At 41.7% G+C, this 26,107-nt stretch overlaps 1 protein-coding gene across 7 annotated transcripts in view; it reads right to left on the reverse strand.

The window, feature by feature from the left end:
• Positions 1 to 25,316, reverse strand: part of LOC119726775 (ELKS/Rab6-interacting/CAST family member 1-like) — a 109,950-nt gene extending 84,634 nt beyond the window's left edge. For all 7 annotated transcript variants that reach the window (XM_038198625.1, XM_038198624.1, XM_038198623.1 and 4 more), the window contains exons 1-6: positions 24,750 to 25,316; positions 22,574 to 22,964; positions 13,347 to 13,766; positions 7,958 to 8,113; positions 4,251 to 4,418; positions 1,153 to 1,320 (exon numbers count right to left, since the gene is read on the reverse strand). In XM_038198625.1, the coding sequence (XP_038054553.1) occupies positions 1,153 to 1,320; positions 4,251 to 4,418; positions 7,958 to 8,113; positions 13,347 to 13,766; positions 22,574 to 22,964; positions 24,750 to 25,090 (1,644 nt within the window). In that variant the 5' untranslated portion in view covers positions 25,091 to 25,316. The remainder of the gene's footprint in view (positions 1 to 1,152; positions 1,321 to 4,250; positions 4,419 to 7,957; positions 8,114 to 13,346; positions 13,767 to 22,573; positions 22,965 to 24,749) is intronic.
• Positions 25,317 to 26,107: the final 791 nt, after the last annotated feature.

Below are 26,107 nucleotides of genomic sequence, written 5' to 3' on the forward strand. Positions count from 1 at the left end.
GTGTCCCACCTTAAGAACATGGAGATAGGCAACCAGTAACATTGTATTGGTTGAAACTACCGTATGACCAAACCTATTGTATGACCCCTCCACAAAAATGAGGTTCCCTTAGTGCCTCCCCTCCCCAGCAAATCGGACCCCAGTCACGCCCTACTGCCAAACTCCAACATGTGTCCTAGCCACATGCATTTGGATTATGTTGGACCTAGCAGGATGAAAGAGGTTGTGGTAATGTTCTGCAATAAACTTGATGAACTTTACATTTGTCAAAGTGTTTTACTTCACAAGTTCCATTAAAAAACAAAAACAAAACAAAAAACAGCATTGACATTTCATCCCACATCAGTAATTTCAGAGTACATCAACATTTTGTTGATCGGAAAGAGCCTCATTTTGAAGGGGGTTAAGATTGCATTACTATCTAGACAAAGCAGTCTTGATGGTCTCATTCCCAAAGTTTGAATTCTGATGCTAGATTCAGATAAAACAAGCTCGATAGGATCTCCGAAGCTGCGGCTCAACGAATTCGTGTTCATGTGTGAGTCATGTGATCGTGATAGTGTCATGTAATTTCTGGAAGGAGTAGCGTTTTGAGTTTTAAAAAAACCCAGGTTTTTGACCCCAGTGACCTCATGACGACCTTTGACCCCAGGTTGGTCATGTGTCATGTTGGGGCTGGACTACTGATACTTTTGACAAAGTTTGGTTGAAATCGGTCAAAATATGTAGGAGCAGTAGACAATGTCAATGTTTGTTACTAACCGAGAGACATTACGATTTGAGCTGCTATTCTGCAGCTATAAAACAAGACGTTTCTAAATGTCCACATTGTCACACCATGAAGCCTAACCAATGGCTGAAATGCAAGAGTTTACCGGAGTCACATGAAAATCCGACTCCTATGAAAATCGGACCCCCTATTTCCCTATTATTGATTGATCCCTCGCACGTGACAGGTCACTCTCATGAAACGATCCTAAAAATAGCATAGTATCGAACTCACGCGTGCGCAATACTACCAATAAGTCCACATTTCATGAAGTCGGATATTCACGCTACACCGGTATCCCAAACTTCATTGAGATGCCATGATGAGAATATTGTGCATCAACTGTATGTGCTGAGCACCAGTCACATTCTACATTAATTTACCTTCCTCTGCAGAACACCAATCTTGCGCTCCTTGATATCCAACATCTCTTTGAGTTCGTTGACCTCCGAGTAGCGCTTGGTCTTGTCCGTGCTGAGCGTGCTCAGAAGTTGCTCTTTTCTGACGAGGGTCATCTCTTTCTCGTCGAGGCGCGTCCTCAAAGCTTCCACCTGATTGGTGCATTTAATGAATCAAAACCAAACAAGGAAAAGGTCTCCATTATAAGCAACAGACCATTATCATGTTGCGGCCATCTTAATTTTTTCCCATTCAAAGCAACGTAACCAAAGCGAGGCTGGAAGGAAAAATAGTCTGGTTCCTTTTTGCACAAAAACATTATCATTCAGTACTGTCATTGGATACAGGGAACATGACTGAAATGGTGGCAGCATAATAAAAGTCTATAGGACATGAACCATTTTTACAGCACATTTTATGGATTCAAGGCATGGATACTAGAAAATGCTTTGTGATCTCTCAATAAAGTACAAGTCGAAGAGACACGCTGCATGTGCGCGCACTGGTTCAAGCACACATGGCGCAGAGTGCATACATGTACGCACGTCTCATTTTATTAATGAATCAATGACAATCGGGTAAAAATTTTTCAATTCAAGCAATGACAAGAACAGGTGCATTACCCATCAATATAATTGCAGAAAGTTTGTGCTGGATGCACTCACTGTGGACAGGGCATTGTTCCTGTGTGTTAACTATGAGTTGAAACTTTTTACTTTCACTGTCACTGAATTTAAATAACCTGTCGACAGTGAGGCGCTCTGTGAGAGCTCTCTGAGCTCCGTGCGCCAACAAAAGAGGGCGTGTTTTTACCACTTTTGAGAGCCCCTTGGACGGGATACCGCGTGTGCGCAAGGGACTGGTTAGCGCGCGAAGTACCAGTACGCACGACGTGTTTATCCTGAACTTGCGATGGTCTCGCAGACTAATCCCCGCCCCTAATAACTTTGGATCATTTGAAATACGCAGTGGATGGACCGGGAACCATTCTAGGTCACTCCCAACTCTCCTTTTCTGGCCGTTGAGGGAGTACTTCTGCACGGAGCATAAAGAAAGGATCGAGCTCTTTCGTGCAGAAACCGTTATTCAACACAAATGTGAGGCGTTCTGGCAAAATGAGACAGAACTAGGCAGAGGTCGGAATGAGGGTTTGCTGGTATTAGGATAGAGAATACAATTCTTCTTACAGTACAGTTTGTTGCAGTTTGATTGGACATTCTGTTGACAAGTTATGGCTGTTTTAAGATTCACATTCATTGACTCATCAAAAAAGCAAAATACTGAGAATAACGCCTTTAAAATTTGGACTTTTCTATTCCTGAAAATGAAAGATGCCAATTGTTTTTCATTCAATACACTGGTATTCCACAATTTTAAAACTATTTCTTTAAAATACGTGAAGTAGCCTCATCAAAGATTAGAAAACGAACCACCATTCCTAATTTTTCTTCATTTTCTCCACTGCGGGTCATGCCCAGTTCCGTATTATTTTGCCAGAACGCCGCACAATTGATTTCCTGCACATTCATGTTTTGTCCTGTACAAGTACACGTAGTTAATTCTTTGTCCATTATTCTGTACCACACAACAAAGAATGCATTCAAAAAGTGTAGTTAATGCTAACCATCTCTATTATTAAACAAGAACCAATCAGTGCGTGATTGTCAAAATTAAGTTTATGTAAAATCTCCTGAATCCCTTCTTAAAACTGTGTCCCCCCAACTGTGTCCCCCCCCCCCTCCCCCTCTCTGGATCTCAAAATATTACAAAGGAAACAGAAGGCTCTACTATCTATTACCAAAATGATACAGTTACACGTAATGCTTACATCTATTTATCTATTAAATAATAAACTTTAATTTGTTCTGGAGAATTGAGCCTGGAGCCATTAGTTTTTGTTCCGACTGGTTTCACATTTGCCCCACACCGATAAACAGATTTCATTAGAACGTCGCCTTCCGATGTCCGACGGTTTGATAAAGTACCTTGTGTGAATCACCGGTTCCCACTCATTCCAATACGTCTTGTATCATTAATTCACCTCTACAATCGATGCAGGGGGACCATCTGAGTCAACACAACGTTGAACCAAGCGTGCAAAACACATCGGGGTGTTTTTTAAATGTTCCTTCACGTCAAAAGGATTTTCACCCGACGCTAAATTATGAAGATTTTTAAGTGTGACCAGAAGCACCTTCCAGTATTTTGGAGAATTGCAAAGTATTGATTTGAACCTGTACATGATTTGACTTTTTTCTAAATGTCTTATTTTGTCTTCACATGTCATTGACTGGGGAAGGGTTTGTCAACCCCAAAAGTGGAACCTTTATTTGATCTCATACACAAGATATACGGTGTCATGCCTTTGCGAGCTGTATGCTTTTTAGAAATCTTTATGTATGGTGTACACCATGGGCGTCATACTCATTTTTTGTTTGTACGTCATGCCTCTGGACGTATGAAAAAATGGTACTCGTTGGAAAATGGAAGGGGTTAATTTCAACCCCAGTCCCCCCCCCCCTTCCCCAGTCAGTGCAAGCGTCTAGGATGTAGATTCAGTGATTAATTAACCTAGCGCGGTAGAATCACGTCAACGCAGCTTGTGAAATTTTGTCCAATTACATGATATACAAATGGACGCAGACTGCACAATATTTGAGACAAACAAAACTTAACGTACAAAATTCCATAAAATAGGGTTGTCTAAGGGGCCTGGCTGACACGCGAAATGCGAAAGGTCAATTATGCAAAACAACTGTGTCTTGACCGCCAGATTCTGACCAAGCGAGCTTCTTCTATCGTGCCTTCAGCAACCTGATGATGTATCAGTTTGATCAATGCGATAAGTCAGCTGACCAATCAACACCTTCGGCCACTGCTCTAAATGACGTCACAATTTCTAAAGGCGGATCCAATTGGCTAACACTCCGGCCAAATAATATTCGCATGCCTGGCTATACCAGACATTTGTAATGTGGCTCTGCACACGTGAATATCTGAACCTCATGACTAGTCCCCCCCCCCCTTCCGACCCCCAGGCTGTTGAATATCGCGTCTCAGCAACCTAGTTAGTGTTACTCACGTCTGCTTGCAGGATACTGGAGTGCTGTTCCTTGGCGGCTAACGATTCCTTGAGTAGACTGACGTGTGCCTGGTAGTCTTGATGCTGATGGGTTAGCGTCTCGATCTTCGTCTGGAGCGCTTGAACCTCGGAAGATTTCTTGTTGAGCTCTAGTTTGAATTGATCAACCTGTACACATTGAAAGAAAGAATAAAAAGTGAGGAATTTGTCATTTGGTTTTGGTCCAGGGTGTTGGAACTTGCTGAAACCAGTTAAAGAGGTTGTGCAAACAAAACATAGTAAATCGTGACGTAATAAACAGGACTCCCAATGCAGCGTAGTATAAACGAGTCCTGTTTACTATGTTTTGTTTGCTGCCCCCAACGACGACTTTTACACAAATTGCACGTTCGGGTCGAAACAGGACCTGAAAAACAGCTCTCAAAAGTACCTTTTGTACTCATTTCATGATAGACACAATAGTCGTTTTTATTTCATCACACCTTAGGCTACATATACCCGAAAAATGACGGAAATGTCTTCAAGCATTCCACAACCTCTTTGACACTGGAGGATATGTAAACAGGATCTGGCAATGTAATGGTATACTCGCAGGGGCAGGTGACCGGTTAAATTGTCAAGCCTTCTCTGAGCCTCTGGTGGTTTCCGTTGGTTTTGTCCACACCGTGTTTTGAACTTGAATTTGCTGCATGCTGTACACGGCCTGTCGTTGTAGCAAATATCACTCAGTGGTTGGGCCTCGGGGTGTTGCAATATGGGGTACATGTATAGTTACATGTACGGTGAGAAGTACAAATGCATCGTACAAATACTGCACAATTGACTCTCAGGTGCAGTATTTGAGGTGTTTGACTTAATCTTCAAGTGATGGCAAGTGGTTGAAAGGGGTACAGTTGACATCTGTTCAAAGTGATACCTTTTCACATCCTAATAAGTTAGATGCATTCAATTCATAGGGTACCTGAGGGTGAAATTTGACACAAAAACAGCTCAGCCAAAAAGACAAAAAGGCTAAAAGACATGGGCATGCGAGGGGGGGGGGGTGAGGGGGGGGGACAAGGGGGAGTGCTTTCCCCTACCCTGGACAAGCCAAAGAACACAAAAAAGGAGAAAAGAAAAGGAAAAAAAAGTAAAAGAGGTGTGAAGTCACATTGTTGTTACCGTAATTTAATGGGTTGGGGGGGAGAGGGCAAATGTCCCTGCCCACCCTCAAAAAAAATGATCAATCGGGAAAATGCAGGAAAATATAGGGATTTTTTGGGGAAAATGTGCTTTGCCCCCCTCTAGAAAAAAATCCTGGCGACGCCCATGCTAAAAGTCAATCACTTTTGAACTAAAACATGCAGAGTGTCAATTTTTTTGGCACAAACTCAAAATCCACTTCCAGTACAAAATATCACTGAGCAGTTTCCTTTTGTTTTGGAAAATGTGGTAAATCGTCAAAAAAAAAATCTAATTTCTGACCGCAATTGTACATGTTGTATGGTACATTTGTACTTTGTAATTTGCCATTCATGTATTATTAAGAGTGACTTTGTATTTGTTGGGTAGGTAGTTTGCTATTCATAATCTTGGAGGACGAGTGCATTAAGGAGTGCATCAGAATTATAAAATCATAGATATCAGATGTAACAGGGACAGGGGAAGAAAAAAAAGTGGACCCTAATTTTATTAAATGACCCATGTGTACTAATGTGTTGAAACACTCTGGGTAGACATCTATATAGTACAGTTGTACCTGTAAATACACAGAGCTGTTATGCCCAAATATTGTCTGTTGTGCTGATAATTACAAAGTCTGAGGCACATCACAGCGTCATTGACCTTTGAAAAACACCAGCTATTTTGTTCTCTCCCTGCTGTTAGTGACCCGAAGTGTGTGGTGTGCCCCGAGGCTATCAAGGGGCGGGACAAGAACAAGTGTGATGTCCTCGGCCTGAAAAGGTCACGAAACAGGGGAGGATGGAGGCTTACGGAGAGAATCCGGGCATTCAGTCAGGTGAGAATTGTGGGGATGTTATGCCTTTGCTTCAGATGGATGAAACTGGATGCTTTTAAGCTTACAATCCATGCTGTCTTTGTGAAACTAATTCCATTGAATGGTTTTCTACATGATAATCTATTTTTAAACAACCACACTGCACTCTCTTTGGTCAGAATAATAGGATTTCCTGCACAATCAACAGAGTGGAAGTATGTTAATGTTGCGTTCCCAGTGCTATTTTGGAGAATCATCCCAACAAATAGATCTTGATTCTAAATTAATAAATACCTTGGAGAGTTGATGGTTTCTGATTGGTCGAGACTCGATCACGTGGCCGGTCATTAACGGTGATAATGGACCGGCTTCAAAGATCAAGCGAATAAATGGCCCCTGAACCAGCATTGATCCAGCCCCGTTCAGCCCCATGCAAGCCAATGATTGGTCAAAATATAGTAACAGTCCTGCGGTAGCTTGTAACAATACAGCACTGCACATGCGCTCAACCCCCATCGCGCGAGACTGACGCGCGCGTACGCAACACAGTTGCTAGGGATGCGCGCGTAAGGAAGTTTTGAAACGACATCGTACAGCAGTGCAGTATATACTACTGAGGATGTTTACGACGAAAGCGTAGATCTACGATTTATTTTCTTTTGAAACACTTCACCCACCGACATATTTACCTTTCCTAAACCAAGCATCTTTGTAATTCCGGACACAAGGAATGTGTAAACGAGATTTCAGCTTCCTCCATCAGGTAAAGATATGAAAACATTGTTTTAATTTGTTTCACTACGGCAGCAGTTTCTGTTGAGTTTACGTCGTCATAGCAGTTAAGCTAAAATATGGCCCATGAACATGAACACCAAGAAGTCTGGAAATATCGCCGGAAAAAAGTCACAAAATTGGAGCATTTTAACTGTTTATTTCGTTAAAAAGGTATTTATTAATGGGAATAACAGTGTGAGGATCCGGTCTTCACTGCGTGATAATGACCAGATGTGGGGGTGACCGCTGTTAATGGACCTCAGCTTCGTCTCAGTCCATTAACAGCGGTCACCCCCACACCCGGTCATTATCACGCAGTGAAGACCGGCTCCTCACACTGTTATTCCCTTATTGCTGTTTTTCTGACAACACAAAAGTTATTCAGTTTTGAATGAGACATCGACCCCCCCCCCAAAAAAAAAATGGCCCTTGTTTAGTTATTGAATTGTTACTTTACAATTTCGAATTACTGGCTGCCGGACAATAATTCCGTTCTCGTGGGGTAGGCTGGTTCCTGCCCCACAATCAGTATCGATAATGTATGGACTGGGTGCCAGTCTGCTGGCAAGGCGGATTTTAAATGCCTGAAGCAGAAAAAAACCCACCTTTTTTGAAAATACATTGCAGACGTCCAAAAAGGGGGAAAAAGGAGGATTTTTGGTTAAAAAATGTAAAATTTCCTATGGAAAAGTTGAAAAATGTATTCATATTTGACTCCTAATCAGAGGGTCAGGGGTTCAAATCCAGTTGCTGGTCATATGTGGTGTCCTCGGGCAAGTTACTCATCCCCACTTGCCTCTCTTCACCGGCATTAGCTGGGAGTAACCTGCCATGGACTGGCATCCCATCCAGGGGGAAAAAGACATATTCTCAGTTGTTTCATGCCACTGAAACCAGATAAACTCTGGTCCGATGGGCCACATTGGCTTGTGACAGACTTTACTTCAATACTAACCTGACTCTTGAGAATCTTGGAATGAGACTTATAGTCGTTGATCTCACGCTGTCGATCTTCCCTCTCTTCTGGACTTAACGAGCCCAGCGATCGGACCCTTCTCAGCTCGTGTTCGTACTCGCGGACTCGACTCTCCAAGGTAGCAATCTTATCCTCCTGAAAGAGCATGAAGAAAAGATGAGGAAATCTTCACAAAGAGGTTTTGAAATAAGATATGAGCCCTAACCCTCCCATTAGTGCTTCAAGTAAACCATCATGTTTGGGTTCGGGTTCAGTTCAGCAAGGTTCGCATGTTAAAGCTCATCATTTGTAATTTGTGCATTTTATTCGTTTGAAGCAACAAAAGAGTTCAAAATCTAATGAAGGATACTGAGCAAATAACCTGATGAAGTTTCAGCTAAGCTTCAGCTGTACATTCCGAGAAAAGCAGCATTCTAAGATCTCAATTTCAAATCAAAAGTTACTGAATCATGTTTTGAATTGTTTTGAATTGCAGCTATACGCGCGGCTTCGCGCACTGATCCGACGAATTATAACAACCACACGCGTGTGTGCGTCGTTCCAATACTTGTGCGCGCTGCGCTGAATAACAAAACGAACTACTAATTTAAATTTTCCTACAGTGCTTCTTAAGAATCACCATTGCAAATGCCTTCTTTCGTTGATTACTTCAAAATGACAGCTTCCCAGAAAGAATAATTTCACAGGGAGTTTAGTTCCCTTACTATCTTTCAACCAAGTTTGTTTTTCAACAGTAATTGCGCCAGTTACTTTTCGGATGGCTGCAAATGATGGACTATAGCTTTAAAACGGCGTCCCTCAATGAGTACTTCGACGAAAAAAAAGTCCCGGCTTCGTTTCTAGTCAGTATTGTCAGCCTTTACCCTAACTGTCCCAAATCCATCAAAATCCAAACCCTGGTTTTTGTGGAATTTGACGGATACAGTACAGTATCATATAAGCTATTAGTTTTCCTTTGTTTTCAGTTTTAGCCATTAGTACTACATTGTAGATCCATCTAAACCTACCAGCACTGTCATTAGTAGATATGGTACTGAAGTATTTTGTGCATAACTGAAGGTGATGGATTTTGGTGGACTTAGGAAGGCTCCCAGTATTTTGACCTATGGGGATAGGGTTAAACCAAGGGTTTTAAAGGGTTTTGCAGAACTGAGTTAGTCCCATAGAGCTATATTAAATTACTAGAGCGCTAACTCCTCATTCTTGCGCGCGGAGACGCTTTGAAGCCGTCCTGGGTGCAGACAGTTTGAATTCATGTGCGTGTTTGTAGAACATAATGAAATAAGATGGATTGAATTTTGAAAGTGTACTCTACATGCAACGCACAAGTAGAACATATGCAAACAACTTAAGCGCGTCATGACGGTTTAAAAAAAAAAGTCACAGTTAATCATCTGCAGTGGATATGCGCACGCGTTGCGCTGTTCGCGTAGAGCAAAATGACACGCTCATTTGCTGATCATGCGTTTCGGTTTTGGGCGTATTGGCTTTGGTAATTTCGAGTTTTCCATACATGTAGGTTTGTGCACAAACATGGATGCGCCCAGCAGGCATCACTTTGTACATGAGTCACGGTAGAACGCCATGGTCCAGTGGTTACGGTGTTTGACCCGTGTAAGAAGGTGCGTGGGTTCGAACCCTGCCAGGAACATGGTGTTTGTGCCCTTGGGCAAGACACTTAACTACAATTGCCTCTCTCCACCCGGGAGTATAAATGGGTACCTGTGAGGGTAGAGGACCGATTGAGCGCTGATATCGGCTGCCGCTTGGTCCCATGGCCTGATGAACAGGGTAATAATTGTAAAGCGCTTTGAGATCGTTGATACAATGAAAAGCGCTATATAAGCACAATTAATTATTATGAGTCAGCGCTCTAGTAATTTAATATAGCTCTATGGTTAGTCCATAAGTGAGACTTTAGTCAGATAGGTACAAAGTGGAAACTAAGCTGGCCCTCCGGGACCAACAAAAAATCAAAATGCAACTTCTCTTTTCAACTTTAAAACTGATTCATCACCGAGCCCATGCATGCAAAAGAATGCTCAAATGAAAAAAAAAAAATGCAGGCCACATGTAACACGATAGTCGGTTTGATGTGTAGGTTAGTTTATCATGACACCAAAAAAACACGATCATCAAATCGCAATCACATACCAGGGCAGCGTATCACATAGCATGCAGCATGCAGGAATGTGAAGGGAGACATATACACTGTATGACATTGCACAATGTTAACACAGATGAATGTTGTACACATGTACATGTACATGTATGACTGGAAATTGGTACAACACGCTGTGTAGTGCTCATGAATAGGGAGAATTCGGTTTGTCTAGTATAAATGTGAGGACAACTTTCTGACAAATTTTTGTAATTATCACTCTGCTCAACAGCTTCCAATGGCATTCCATGGACAGCTATAAAAATATGTGTACCTGTAGGTTCTTTTCGTAAAACATGGACACATTGTGTAACTTCTGATAGCATGGATCAATTTCAGTAATTCTGGTTTTCAGATGAGTGGCAGAACATGCTCTTTTAAGACACTTCATTGGTGTATCAAATTTGATTGCGTTTACATTTTTTTTTATCAATCCATGTCATTTTCTTTTTTGACTCACTCTGTACATATTGATACGAGCAGAATTTCAACCTGTGCCCGCTGGAAGACCCTATCAGTTCTCAAGCAACTGAGCTATCAAGACCTATGGGCTCTTTGCGCGATCAAGAGAGGGTGTTTTAAACACCTTCTGGAGCCCAGTGGATGGGACACACCAAGTGCGCAGAACGGTTCATGCGCATTTAGCACAAAGTAGGCACCACATATTTATTCTGAATGTGGACAAAGCCATAGCACTTGGCGTGAGCGTCAGGCGTCACCCACAATGCATTCAAATGTCTCTCCCAGTGGTCTCCCCCAACTCTCCCTTTCTTACCGTTGACGGGGCACTCGTTCGCGGAACCCATATTAGCTGTCGCCAACATTTTCAATGTCTTTGTTCAGCGGTATCTGATCAGAAACCATAAGACGCATGGCCAGAGACCACAGTCAAAACCATCACACTTGAGACATTATAGCATGCTGCAAACCTGGGAATTCCGGGGGGAGGGGGGGGGGGAAATAGTTTTACAAAATTTTCTCCTGTTCTCTGAATCCCCAACCCTTGCCCCTCTCCTTTTTACATGTTATGGTAAAGGGTTCTAAAATACCCTCATATACTACCAGCACCAACCAACACCCACCAGTCACCTCAAACGTCTGATCCTAAGAACCAATACCTTAGTTTTGGTGGTTTCACACAGCGATTTCACCAGGTTAGTTTGCACGGATTCCTCCGACTGAAGCACAGAGTCAACCAGCTGCTGCTCAAACCAGCCTGCCTGCGCGGCCGACTGGCGTAGCTCCTAGGTCATGTAATAACCCACGCGTAGTTGGCGTAACGAAAAACCAGCCAATCACAAGACAGGCACATACAGACATTTCACGGCATGCCACAGATGCAGTTGGCACAGTTTTGGTGTTAGTAGGATGCGTGTTAGATACAAAAAGAAACAGAACAGAAATCACACAAATTACTTTACAGTGGTACATTACAATGTATCTAATTTGGATGTACCTATTTGGCAAGTACATGTACATTGTACTTTGCTTTACATAATCGCTCTTGGAGATAGTTCTAAGGCATTGAAAGATGTGTCCTGAAAATGCACAGCAAAAGTTGGACCCTGAATTTTTGGATTGACCCAAGAACATTGTATGAATTACACATGTCGTCTATTCTGGCAAAAGCCAACACCATATTTTTGCAGGTTTTTTTTTAATGAATTCAAGACTGTTTGGCTAAAGTCAGTTATTTGGGTCTTAGTTTCGAACTTTTTGATTTGATTTGATTGTTTTAATTTTTTTGGTGTGGGGGGGGGGACGGGGGGGGGGGGTTGTGGTGCTGGTGGGGGATGTTTCTATAAGGAAGGTGCTGTTTGGGTGTTACAAAGTACAGTGTACATGATATTTTGTAGGAGTCGAGAAGCTTATAACACTAAATTCTTGGGACTTTTTGCAGCGAACATTTCAGAATCCTACATGTACGTAAGCCTCCATTTGGAAGGAATCATTTTAAAGCCCCATTGCAAAGAAAACTGTTTATTTGCTGAGCCCCACCTTTCTCAATCCTGCAAAATCCTTCCAAACATCCTGGTAAAGTTTTGAGGATCTGAGAGGGTTAATAGCCCAAATGACACAGGACGCACATGTAGGGTTAAAGACGTTAGGGTTAAAAGACGTTAGGGTCTGTTTTGAGTGAATATTTAAGGGTTCTGAGAAAAACTAGACAAGTTTTTTCTCAAACTGACTTTGGTCCACAGTCAACGTTCATAATTGGAAAATTGTCAGAATTTTTTTTTAGTGGAGGTTTCAACAATTGTTAAAAATATGTAAATCATCAAAAACAAACGACAAACATGCAAAAAAAAGTATGTGGCAAAACTGCATCAACCCTCCTGGGCAATTCCACGGTTACTCACGTTACATTTTTGATGTACTTTTGAGTTTCCTTGGGCTGTAATTACCTTACTGAAAATAACTGTTATCCCCATGGTAGATAGAGTAGACCTAGACCTACCTAAGCACCAAAGATGACATCCAGAAAAATGTGTTATGTATGATAAACAAGACGCACAAAATCGGTTACTCACGTTACGAAAATGTAACCTGAGTAGCCGTGGAATTGCCCACCTGGAAAATTGCTTTTGCTACAGATATCATACATTTAATATTAACTATATTTCTGCCAGTAAATAATGAAGGGGATCACCTTAAATGTGCTGGTACACATAAACAAAGGTGATACCTTCACAGATGCAGAGTCAGTTGTAAGGAAACAGTGCACATACTTAGGAAAAGTAAAGCTTAACCCTACATGTAACCACCCCAACTCCATCAAAATCCAACCCCCCCCCCCCCCCCCCCCCCCCATTTTGGTGGATTTTGGGGGACTTGGTCCAGGAGGCCTGGCGTGGCTAAATATTGATGGAGTATGATGGACTTGGGCCTAATGGCCTCAAGCAGTGCTAGGGTATCAGATAGATTTTGCCTAGCTTCCTGTACTGCTACTGTGATAAAAGCCATGTGTAGCAAGTCCATGAATGTCAACCAGTGCGTCAGTTGGTGAATTCCATTATGTCATGTACAGTTTTGTATTGGACACACAGTGATTTATGGATTTTGATGGACTTGGTCCAGTTCCTAGTAAAACACGCTAGGGAGTTAGGGTTAATGGATTAATATCAGTGGTTTAAAGTAACTTGCATTAGTGCCTGTGTTTCCACACGCATTGCCTTGTCTACTGAATACAGACACCCTCAGACTTACATCTGCCATTCTACTCCTCTCCCGGTCGCGCTGATCCAGCATGGTCTCCAACTGCAGGATACGGGACTCCGCCTCCACGACCTTTGACCTGAGCCGGTCCGCCTCCTCCCGCTCCACCTCCAGGTGCTTGGTGGGTAAGCCTTTGCTCTGCAGCATCTCCAGGAGTTTCTTGACGCTCTCGTCCCGGGCCGAGAGGGTCTGTTTCTGGGTCTCGATGCGGATCTCCATCTCCTCCAGGGTCTTGCGCAGCAGGAAGACCTCCTTGGACAGGCGGTCGCGGTCCGAGCGCAGCGCGTCCACCTCGTGGTGCGGGTGGGCGCCGCTGACAGCGTGAGTAGACAGCGAGGCCTGCAGCTGGGCGTTGAACTCTCGCTGCTGCTGCAGCTCTTCCTGAAACTGCTTCAGGTCCTGGCAGTAGTTCTGAGGTGCGGAGAAAAAAACAGGGGAAATTATCAGGTTTGTATGCTAAATATGGACTGGAAGAAGACTGTTGGGGGGGGGGAGCAGTCGGTGCAGACATGCCGTAAAGCAATTACTGCACTGACCCTTGACATTGCCTGAAGGAATGCTGTTATAAACACATGTTCTAACAAAATACAAACTAATATCACGTAAACACAAAATAATATTATAGTGATGCAGCAATGCAAGTACTGCAGTGGGCAGTGTTTTATGTACGGTACTTGTAACTTTGTATGATTTAACCACTTGACTGTACAGAAATACACTGTACATACATGTAAATGTCTTAAAGGGAATGTACAACATTTGCTTTTGCTGCAATTTTCAGAAATAAATGGATTTGGGGTATTAGTATGTAATTGCAAATATTGTTAAACTGACTTGCTTTACTTTTTGGGTTCGGAGATGCTGGCAAATCCAAGAAAACCAACAATGTTCTTGTAGTCTGGTTCCCTGACCCCACTTAAGTTAAAATGTAGCAATTTATAGACTTGGAGAATTGTATGGTCAGAGAATCAGTCTAGCAGGCTTATACGCATTCACAGGTGTGTAATCAATCGCAAAGAAAATGCCGAATAACCAAATATGAAAAATTAGGAGCAGTTTTTGAAAGGAGCCAGTTTTCTCCAACGCTGGTCGGCCGACCAGCGTTAGAAAAATACAAGTTTTCTTGAAAATGTCAGCACACCAGGAGCCACCATTTTACAGAATGCTTTAGACTGTCATTCCCTAACAATCCATTAAGGTACCGGTATTTCATGATAATTTGATCATTTTGTTAATTTTAATGTTTGCAAATGTTGTATCTTCCCTTTAAGAGAAAACAGGGAATAAGAACTCATCTCCAGCTGACACATCAGGTACGGTACATGTACATGTACATGCACATGTACATGTACATTGTACATGTACAGCTCTGCTTGCCATTTACACAGAGTTGGCTGGAGTTTGTGAGATTGGGAGCCGCTGTGATGAAAACCTGTAATTTGTTGTAATTCATGCATGCAACTAAAATTGTGTTCATTTATTATACTGCTGTTCTTTAATACATGTACATAGTGTCAACTTGTCAAGAGTTTATTACACGCACCGGCATTTTTGTTTCCTATACTTCGTGGCATGTTAAATATTGCTCTTTAATTAATCTATATAGGGATTTAAACTTATTTTTATTTCAACTAAATATGAAACACAAAATTTACAAGATGAATCACATTACAAATATCGAGTGAGCACGAACAATGTGAGATCAAATCTGATCAAACATAAGGCAAAAAAAATAGTTCTGCTTCCGATTATGACATTCGTCAAGGGTAAAATTAGAAATTGATGGTTTTGGGTGTTTTTCCCCCTCATTTTTCCCATACAAAAATTAGGGTATTAGGGTAGGGGCTGTCAGAATAGGGTAGGGTAACCGGAAGCAGAACTATTATTTTTATTGGCCTAAATGACAATTGGATCACAGTTTATCAAGATAAAATAAAGAATCGTTAATAGACTGACCGTAACGATACTTGAGCAATTATTTGACTTTAATGAATTGCTTAAATAAAAAAGAAAACCACACATATACACACTTGTGCGTATATTTGCCTGCAATCAGGGACCCCATCATCCCTCTTTTGTCAGTTTGTTTGTACTTTAAAGGTATAGTCCATCATTTGTAATTTGGGCATTTTGTTCGTTTCTCAACAAAAGTGCTCACAATCTAAAGAAGGGTGCTGAACAACTAACCTAATGAAGTTTCAGCTCAGCTTCAGCTGTATATTTTGAGAAAAACAGCATTCTAGGATCTCGATTTCAAATCAAAAGTTGCTGAATCATGTTTTGAATTGGGCCTGAATTCAGCATCCGAGACAAGTTCTCACTGAGCCAATTGCAGCTACGCGATGTCGCGCACCGATCCAACAAATCATAGCAACTGCGCGCAACGGTGCATCTTAAGAAGCACCGTTGAAAAGGACTATTTTTGTCGATTTCTTCAACATGAAAGCATGCCATACGTCAGTTACATTTCGGATAGCTGCAAATGATGGACCAAAGCTTTAACTCTTCAGAAAGACCTCCTATTCCTTTTGTACACGAATCCAAGGGGACCTCTCAGGAATAGGGGACCCTATTGTCTTCCATTGTTCAACGCCCCCTACTGAATGCAGAAACAAACTCTAGTAAGACACTCAGCTAGGGTTGTTTGATACACATCATTTGTTTTAAATCATTTATCTAAATCACGATTTCAGTTAGTGAAAAAAATTATGAAAAATTATTTTAAAAAAAATCAAGTCATGTAAAAGTTAAAAAATCACACGATATGCGGGTACCAGTAGATAAGGGCTTTTTAAAGAATTTTCACCCCATTTTAATACACTGATGTTACAATGTATCATTCTGATTATTATCAAACAGAGTTTTGCAACTATGTGTGTAGAATAATAATTGTGTAAGATATAACTTTTTCGATAACTCACACAAAGACAAAAATAAAAAAAAATTAAAAAAAACGATTTAAATGTAAATAAAAAAGTTGATTTAAATTTTTTTAAAAGATCCAATTTTTTTTTAATTAAAAAAAAGTCACGATTTTGAACAAACCTGCTCTCAGCATATTTAGTACCAATGTCTAAATCCAGAGAATTATAATAATAAACCCACTTCTTTCAATTTCTACATCCGATGGTTTCAAACTGTCAACAGTCGGGGACTGTTTAGTGGGCGAGTTTCCCAAGCCACAGAGGGAACATAACAGAGCTATGGGAAGGCCTGGCAAAGGCGAAACAGAATACAGTGAATCACACCTCAGCCACGCAGGGCCGGCCCACATCTCCCTCAATACTCTGATCCCTGTTTGTTGTCGTCGCACCGTTCTTATGTGGCCAACTCTCTCCATATCCGGATCCACACAGGCCGAGCAGCCCTGCTTTGCAGGGAGGCTCACTCTTGAATAGGCCAGGGGTAACGTGACACTTGTGAATATCACACCGGTTTCAATTCAGTGGGTTAGTTATTAGATCAGCGACTGTGGCTGGCTCTGGCAATCATTCTATGGGAATTGGGAATCAAGGGCAAAGACTTCTCCAGATCTTCTCTACTTTGTGGATTGTAACTTGTGAACAAAATCTATTTTTGTTTACTTAAGAAAGTAGGCTGAGGCTCGTTCATAGAAGACAGTGAGCTATGAGCTTTGGCATTTTGGGAAGGGATTTACAGGTTTCTCGTTGAGTCATTCTGATGAAGTTGTAGAATATTTAATCCAGAGACGAACTATTTTCGTTTCACCTCAATTTTCTTGTTGAACATTCAGATGTCTGCAAGCACAGGTCCAGTTTTAAAGAATTTATAAACGAAGGATTAGGCCCTATAAGATGTGAAACACGTTTTAGGGGAAATGTAATTTATCCTCATTTTAATTTATACTGGATGATTTTTTAACATACATGTGCATTCTAATGTACATGCACATGTACAATGTACATGCTTATGAACATGTACATGAATGCTTTGAATCATACGTACAGGTACATGTACGTACATTGTACCTGTACATGTACCGGTACCCTTGTTAGGCACAGTGATCAATATGTGCAAGTATAGCATCTCTCAACAACATACATGTAGTACATGTATCCCATACACATACACGTGTACATAATGTTCATACATGTATGTATCAGGAATACATACATGTACACGTACGTACATGTACATGTACATGTACATGATGTTCACATAATTACATTGTACATGTGTGCCTGTATTTTCATACTGAATCTATTAAGCAAGTAAAGCAACCCAAACCAATTAACATCTTTACAAGGTACTATAATTATTATTACTATTAATCATTTCTGGTAATGAAACCAAGCATTCCTCAAAAGCGCTCTAGGCACTGTAGCTCGCAAGCCTGAAGAAACCTGTAGAGAGAAGACAATGAGAAGAACTTACAGTTCTAGAGGTGGGAGGAAAAGCCCAGAAGAATATTCTTGGGAAACCCATGGTATCAGGTACATGTACATGTACATGTACATGTAGGGACTAATCCACTTGTAGCCAGGGCAGGAATCGAACCTGGGTCACAGTGGTGGAAGGCGAGGAAAGTGGCCAACCCGACTGTAATTATCGAGTAATTGTATGTAATTATTTAACATACTGTACATGTATGTACAGTACATGTAAGAATTTTTCATTTGACCTTGTGAAAGTGACAGCCATGTTCAATGAATAATGTAATGTACCCGTACATCATGTACGAATGGAGGAAAAAGAAGAAATGTAAGGCAAGCCATGCAAAGACATGGTGAAAATGCCATAGATGTATGGGTGTATTTACAACCAATATGTACACATCAATTAAATGGATTTTTACAAGATATTTTTACAGCAACAGTAACCTAAAAAAATCCACCAAAAAGAATCAGTATCAAGGACCCATTTCTGAAATTTCTGAAAGTTGATGTGCATAATGTGTATACATGATTGTAATGCTACCCCTCACTTCAACTGTTTGCAAAAACAACAAATTGTTAACAACTTCCATCTTGTGATTTCTACATGTTGTATTGAAAACCATGCTCAATTGAACAATTAAGAACTTTGATGTGAGAGAAAAAAAAATTGATTCAATCTACCGGTAGGCCCTATAGGCCTAGATCTTATGCATTGAGCATGTCGAAGGTGTCTCAGAGGGCATTCTTTGCTAATTTGTTATATTTACAATGAATGCACAAATGGTAGGCCTATGGGGCCCTCTATTGCGAACAAGAGAGGATGCTTAATTACAACATTTGAGAGCCCCGTGGATGGGACACACTGTATGCACGTAATGGTTCGCGCGCGTACTGGTTCGCGCGCGTAATGGTTCGTGCACGTACTGGTTCGTGCGAGCACTGGTTCACGCGCATACTGGTTCGCGCGCGTACTGGTTCGCGCGCGTACTGATTCGCGCGCGTACTGGTTCGCTCGCGTACTGGTCCATGCGCATACTGGTCCATGTGCATACTGCATGGTCCCTGCGCTTACTGGTATAGCGCGGGGTACGCACAACTTATTTGTTCTGAATGTCCACGAATTATATTTATTTTAAATGTGCACATCTAGGCAGCCATGTAGCATCTTTGTCAGTGATGGACAAGAACCCCGTAATGAATGAAATCTCGTCTTGGGAACTTTGGCAAGCGCTTCCCAGAAAATTCTGAGCATCGCCATTTTCAAGCTTAAATCCTCCTATAGATGCAAACATATATTTTGTGAAATTCATGAAATTAGTCCTTTCAGTCAAAATCAATCAAGTGCCTTTTTTCAACAGTTAGGAATTTCCAGCCTACATGTAAAGCAGGATTGACTGGCTAGGACTGTTTAATTAACTTGATACAGCTGTGCTTTAATTCTGGGTGAGTGATAAAACAGCTGTGACCACAACTTGCCTGCTTTGTCTGTTGACCCAGTTTGACTAGTTACAGTGCTTACTTAACATATGATCTGACTGCTGGTGACTAGCCTTTGTTGAAAGTATAGCAGGGGAAGTGGAAGTGAAGTTTGTCTGTCTGTGACTGTTTAAATAGCAGGAGGGTTAATGCACGCATGTCCGGCATGTTTGGAATATCCAGGCCAAACTTAGCAACCTCTACTGCCACAACAGCTTCATCGCGCAAGTAAGGTGCCGACTGGCCGGACTGTATTAGGGGAACAAACACTAAATCCAGTATTGAAACAAGGCTAAGCTTAAGCTGGAAGCTGAGGCTTTGTGCCCCCCCCCCCTCCTCCACATGAGGTCAAGGTCTGACATGATACACAATATGATGTACTTGTACATGAACACCGATCTTTATTACTGAACAGCCAATACACCAGCTGTCATTGATGCCTCAACGCCCACATGACATTATGTATTTTTACGCAATGCTGAACCCCGCCAGATGGGCCCAACTAATATCAAAGTGGAATCCGTGAATTACATGCATTGAGCCAACTCAAGCCAGCTGGTGACGGTTCGTTGGTTTTTATGAGTTTGAGATCAAGAAAGCTTTAGAATTTGATGTTGAAATATTTCATGAAATGATTGCTCAATACCTACATGTACAAACTGCAGTCAGTACTGTTGTTTGTTAAAAAAAAAAAATTATTTTATGTTGATTTCACAATGCATGATACAATGCAGGTGTTAAATAAGATTTGATTAGCATGGTTTTCCATTTACAACAAGAGAATCAATTTCGTCGCTGAAGAAATCTTGGTTTAACGACACTAACTTTCTGCTGAGGATGGACAGAATACTCTATCGTCCAAAACATCAAAAACACTCTCCAATCGTATGCCATCAAAGTGTCACATGACCATCCAGTTTCTCCATGATTGGCCACAAGCCAAGCATTTGATTAGCAACCAAGTCATGGAACTACCGGTAGATAGTAGAGCTCAATGTCACTTAACCGTGACTTCTTCATCAAATGGCATAATGGTCACTACATGTAACTGTGCCGTGTACAGTTCCAATAATCGGCCATCCAGTTCGCCGTCAAAATCTTAAGTATATTTCCATAGTGACTGTTGGTTCTAGTCATAGAGCTATATTACATGTAAATTACTAAAGCGTTAACTCCTCATTCTTGATCTTGGGCGCAGAGATGCTCTGAAGCCGTCCTGGCAGCACAAACATTATGAATTCGTGTGCATGTTTGTAGAACACAATGAAATTACAACTTTGTAAATGAATTTTCTATAAACACAGCCAATTACTAAACGTAGTTTCGTTTAAGTTTCAACTAGTTTCACAAGTCATCCTCAGAACGAAGCACCGCCAGTCGGTTGGTGGCGCTGTTTCCTGTTGCGGCCACTAGATGGTGGTCTGGCCGCTTATGTCCTCCCCCGGGGTGGTACTTGGGGTACTTGGGACACAAGCGGCCAGACCACCATCTAGTGGCCACAACAGGAAACAGCGCCACCAGCCGACTGGTGGTGCTTCGTTCTGAGGATGACTAGTGAAACTTGTCGAAACGTAAACAAAACCACGTAAGCCCTGTGTTTATAGAAAATTCATTTACGGATGAACTTCTTTCATGACAATGAAATTAGGTGGATTGAATTTTGAAAGTGTACTCTAAATGCAATGCGCAAGTAAAACGCACGCCAACTTCTTACGCATGTTACGGTTTAAAAAAAACACGGTGAATCATTTGCAGCGGATACGCACACGCGTTGCGCTGTTTGCGTACAGCAAAGTAACACGCTCATTTGCTGATTGTGCATTTCGGTTTTGGCTGTATGGGCTTCAATGACGCAGCGGTGTATGGAATACAAAGGCAGATATAACAGCCGTACAAACGACGTACAAAATGTCTAGTTCTCCACTGGTTTGTGTGCAAACATGGATGCGCCCAGCAGGCATCACTTTGTACATGAGTCAGCGCTCTAGTAATTTAATATAGCTCTATGGTTCTAGTACAACTGAGCCATTGTAATAATTGATTACACTGTAGGTCTATTTCCCGGTCATTTGCCTTTACATGAACAACATAGAACTGGAATTATAGCCTCTGCAGTCGCAAAGAGATCATAAATAATTATGTTTTATATTTAAAACAAAGTTGACTTTTTAGCCCACTTGACACTTAAGGATCTTTCATGTTAGCTAGGACATAAGGATCTTTCATGTTAGCTAGGACTTAAGGATCTTTCGTGTTAGCTAGGACTTAAGGATCTTTTATGTTAGCTAGGACTTAAGGATTTTTCATGTTAGCTAGGACTTAAGGATCTTTCATGTTAGCTAGTGACCTAGTGTAGGGCTTAAGGATCTTTCATGTTAGCTAGGACTTAAGGATCTTTCATGTTAGGTAGGACTTTAGGATCTTTCATGTTAGCTAGGACTTAAGGATCTTTCATGTTAGCTAGGGCTTAAAGATCTCTCATGTTAGCTAGGACTTAAGGATCTTTCATGTTAGCTAAGACTTAAGAATCTTTCATGTTAGCTAGGACTTAAGGATCTTTCTTGTTAACTAGGACTTTAGGATCTTTCATGTTAGCTAGGACTTAAGGATCTTTCTTGTTAACTAGGACTTTAGGATCTTTCATGTTAGCTAGGACTTAAGGATCTTTCATGTTAGCTAGGACTTAAGGATCTTTCATGTTAGCTAGGACTTAAGGATCTTTCATGTTAGCTAGGACTTAAGGATCTTTCATGATAGCTAGGACTTAAGGATCTTTCATGTTAGCTAGGACTTAAGGATCTTTCATGTTAGCTAGGACTTAAGGATCTTTCATGTTATTAGCTAGGACTTAAGGATCTTTCATGCTATTAGCTAGGACTTAAGGACCTTTCATGCTATTATTTAGGACCTAAGGATCTTTCATGCTATAAGCTAGGACTTAAGGATCATTCATGCTATTAGCTAGGACTTAAGGATCTTTCATGTTAGCTGGCAGCCATATTTGTCAGCTTCTTGAAATGAACAATGCATGCATGTGACGTAACTCCAACATAGATCCTGCTCGGAGAGCAGGTATGAGGTGGCGCAAACGGTTGATTGCTGAGAATGATATCAGAGTAAATCGAACGGCATGGGGCTCACCCGAGCAGACCTGGGTGAGCTATTGAACACATCCACTGTGGCCTGTTCTCAAATACATTGTTAGGACACGTCCGAACCACTTGGCTATAAGGCTGGCAGTAACTCATGCAACTATGGGAAGCGGGTTCCACTGTTTCCATGTGCATGGATACACTGCAAGCAAGCCTTAACCAACTGATTCAGATGAAGCCGTTCGGTACCAACCTGATTTTCCTCCAAGGAAGTCCGACACTGCTCCCTCAAGACCTGCATCCTCATGGATTCCTCCTTCCTGAGAGCCCGCTCCTTCTTGAGCTCGGGACTCCAAAAAGTCTTGATGCTGTTCATGCTGGAGGCCAGCTTGGCCTCCTTGGCCTCTAACTCCTGCTTGAGGGAGGCATTCTCCAGTTGGTACTCCCGGAGCTGGGTGTGAACGTCCAGCATGATGGAGTCCTGCGGCGGGCGCATATCCTCGGGATGATGGGAGTTGGAGTGGGAGTTGGAGTTGTTCATGGCCAGCTGGTCCGAGGGATGGGGTTCGGCACCGTCGGAGCCGGTCAGTGGGGAACCGTGGAGACCCTGGCTGGATCCTAAACTGCTGGAACGACTATCATGGCTAGGAGTGGGTAGGGAGGAATAACAGCAATACCATAGAGAATTATTGCTCTAACAAACTAAGGTAACATGCGATGACGTCACACTTTGTTTACCTGTGCGCTTATCCGTTGGGCTACGAAACCGTAGTCCCCATCAGGCTCCTATAAGAAAGCACACGTGTAAACAAAGTGTGACATCATCGGTACATTTAGAATGTTCAGTTTGTGTTGAATATATATATGTTTTGATTGAGTTTTGTTAATTAAGTTCAAATTCAGTTATGTCAATTTTAAGTTTCGTTAATATCATATATTAGCTTTTAAATAACCTCACTTTAGATCAAATGCAAATTATAAAAAAGTTTTTTGTTTAAAAATATTGATTTGCACAGCATATAGCATATCTTCGTGAACTTGTTGCCCGAAGCATACCTACCAAGCCCTAAATCGTAAACTTACAACTTTAGCAATTTTTCCCAATTTAAAGGGAATGTGTACAACATAATGCTTTTGCTGTAATTTTCAGAATTGGATGGATTTGGGGGTGGTAATTGGTAGGCCCTATTTTATGGGAAATATTGTTACATGTTACACTGACCTGTTTAGGGTTTTATGTTTGTAGATGCTGGAAAAACCAATATTATGTAGTAATAATAATAATAATAATAATTTGGGAGGCTAATCATCCTTACTGGCAGCTGGTGTGCTGAATTGCGAAGGACGCGGCTACAACGTGGTCGGACCGCTGGCACTTAAAGGTGCCTATGGCTGCCGGCCACATCGACCCATATATGACCACGGAGCACAGCCTGAGATCGAAAGTGTTTGATTTTTCCGGAGGGAGGAATACCGGAGGACCCGGAGAAAAACCCTCGTGGCACAGGAGAGAACCAACGCACAACTCTACTCACATGTGATCCGCGGCCAGGATTCGAACCGTGGTCACTTGGTGAGAGGCGAGCGCTTTACGCACAAGCCACCCATGCCACCCTAGTCTGGTTCCCTGACCCCACTTTAGATGAAATGCAGCAATTTATACTGACGTTGGGGAATTGTAAGGTCAGGAAACCAGTTTGCTGGCTTGTACCTGTTCATGGATGTGTAATTCACTGCAAACAAAATGTGGATTAACTAAACCCTAAATGTACATGTATATTTGAAGAATTTTTTTTTTCCAACGATTGTTGGCCGACCATCATTGGAAACTGATACAAATATTCCACCTTTCTTGAAAATGTCAGCACACCATGTGTCATGATTTCACAGGATGCTTTAGACTGTCATTCACTAACAGTCCAGTAACTGAGTAAGGTACAGTTGTATTTCATAATAATTGGGTAGTTTTGTTTGTTGATGTTCGCAAATGTTGTATATTGCCTTTAAACATAATTGCACAAGTTATGTGCCACTCTTTCACTATATTCTAACCTTGGTCCATCACTGCAAACCAAAATTTGGATATTGGGACTACAATTTAACGAAACACAACAAAACGTAATCTGAGTCTGACCTATGCCACGGTAATTGTTAGATTTTACTTTGGTACATTGTCATGCATTTTGGCATACATGCAAATGTTTCATTCTAATTATATACATCATCATGTGTACTGTACAGCAACAATGTCTGGATCTCCAAACTATAAACACGATATAGGTAAATATTAAAAACGCTGTACAATCGTATTTGAAGACAACTGGGAAAACAGAAGCAATATCATTCCAGAGTGCTATCCAAGCTGTTGTGTTAAGTAGCCATTCTTGATGTACATGTATAGCCAACACACACACCGCAGGTCCATGTACCTTGGGGTTGGAGAGTTCCGCGGTGACAGCGAGTTGGACTTGCCACTCGCGCCGCTCGACACGGGCGAAGCCCGGCTCTGAACAGGACTCCCAACTCCGTCCCCCATGTAAATAGGTCCTGCATTATAAGCAGCATTCAACGACTGTATCGTCTCCATCGGCAGAGAAGTGCTCACATCAGGTCGTGAGGAACGAAGACGGGCTGAACGCGACGGCGATCGTGTCCCCGAGGCTGCCGATCCCGAAGCGGAACTGCTCCGGCTAGAACTACCGTCTCGCTCCGCTGCTGCACCGGTACCGCTGTGGTCTAGCGGCAACGGCGATTGCCTTGGACTGTACATTGTGTATTGTCTCGTGTGCCTAGGCCTGCTGTACACATACACCACACACCCAGGGGGTCACCAATGTTGTCTTATTCACGGTCGAGTAGTCATTATTTTGAGGCTAACTTGCGGTGTTGACAGACGAGTAGTGGTTACACTGAGACATTTGCTTCCACGTTCGTGTGCCGGCTCCTCGCACGCCCAGCAAATCCAAAATGGCCGGCTGTGATGTGATGTCGATGATGCGCTATTGATGCATGCAGCGCGTATATCTTGTACCGCCTGATGAATTATGCAAAATAATGATGATACTACATGGATACCTCATCCTCATATTAATCACATTAGATATGATTGCAATGATCCCTGTTCGTGAACACATGCAGTTTTTTAGTACTCGGTACCCGTTTCACTTTTAAATTTTATTTTTGCCCTTCACCGACGTTATCATGCAAAATCCACAAAAGCTTGTAATAAAAAAATTGATCCAAAATTGTACCTACCTCAGCTCTTAACGATTTTCAAGTTGATGTCACAGGTGCAGTTGTTATTTCCTGTTAAAAGATACGTTGTATGTAGTGCGCCACGTGTCACTCATTGTAGGTTTTTTTTAATTTAATTTTTATTAATTAGTTTTTTGGTTGGTTTTTAATAGGGCAACGGTACATCACGGGCACAAGCGCGGGCCCATGATCGGTCATACGTCAAAATCTGTCCCTGATAGAATCATTAATAGTTCGAGGCAAAGGAAAAAAAAGCAACTTTGAGTCCCTAATTAACCTGGCCCTCACTTCTTATAAAGAGTCATGCCTTGAAAAGAGAGTACAGGACTCCAAAAGATGCGGAAATGCAAGTTAGCTGCCTTAGTTTTTTTAAGATAGGAGGAAAATCTTCCAGTCAACTTTTTTGGTATAAATTTAAAAGTATGTCATTTTAAATTTCATCTCGGGTAAATAAATGCACGGTTAATTGATTTGCACTGAAGTTCGACGTGAATCTTGGCGTGCACTTAGAGTTTTAACACAACTAAAAGAA

Source organism: Patiria miniata, unplaced genomic scaffold, assembly GCF_015706575.1.
Source record: "Patiria miniata isolate m_02_andy unplaced genomic scaffold, ASM1570657v1 HiC_scaffold_2, whole genome shotgun sequence".
NCBI classification, from domain to species: domain Eukaryota; kingdom Metazoa; phylum Echinodermata; class Asteroidea; order Valvatida; family Asterinidae; genus Patiria; species Patiria miniata.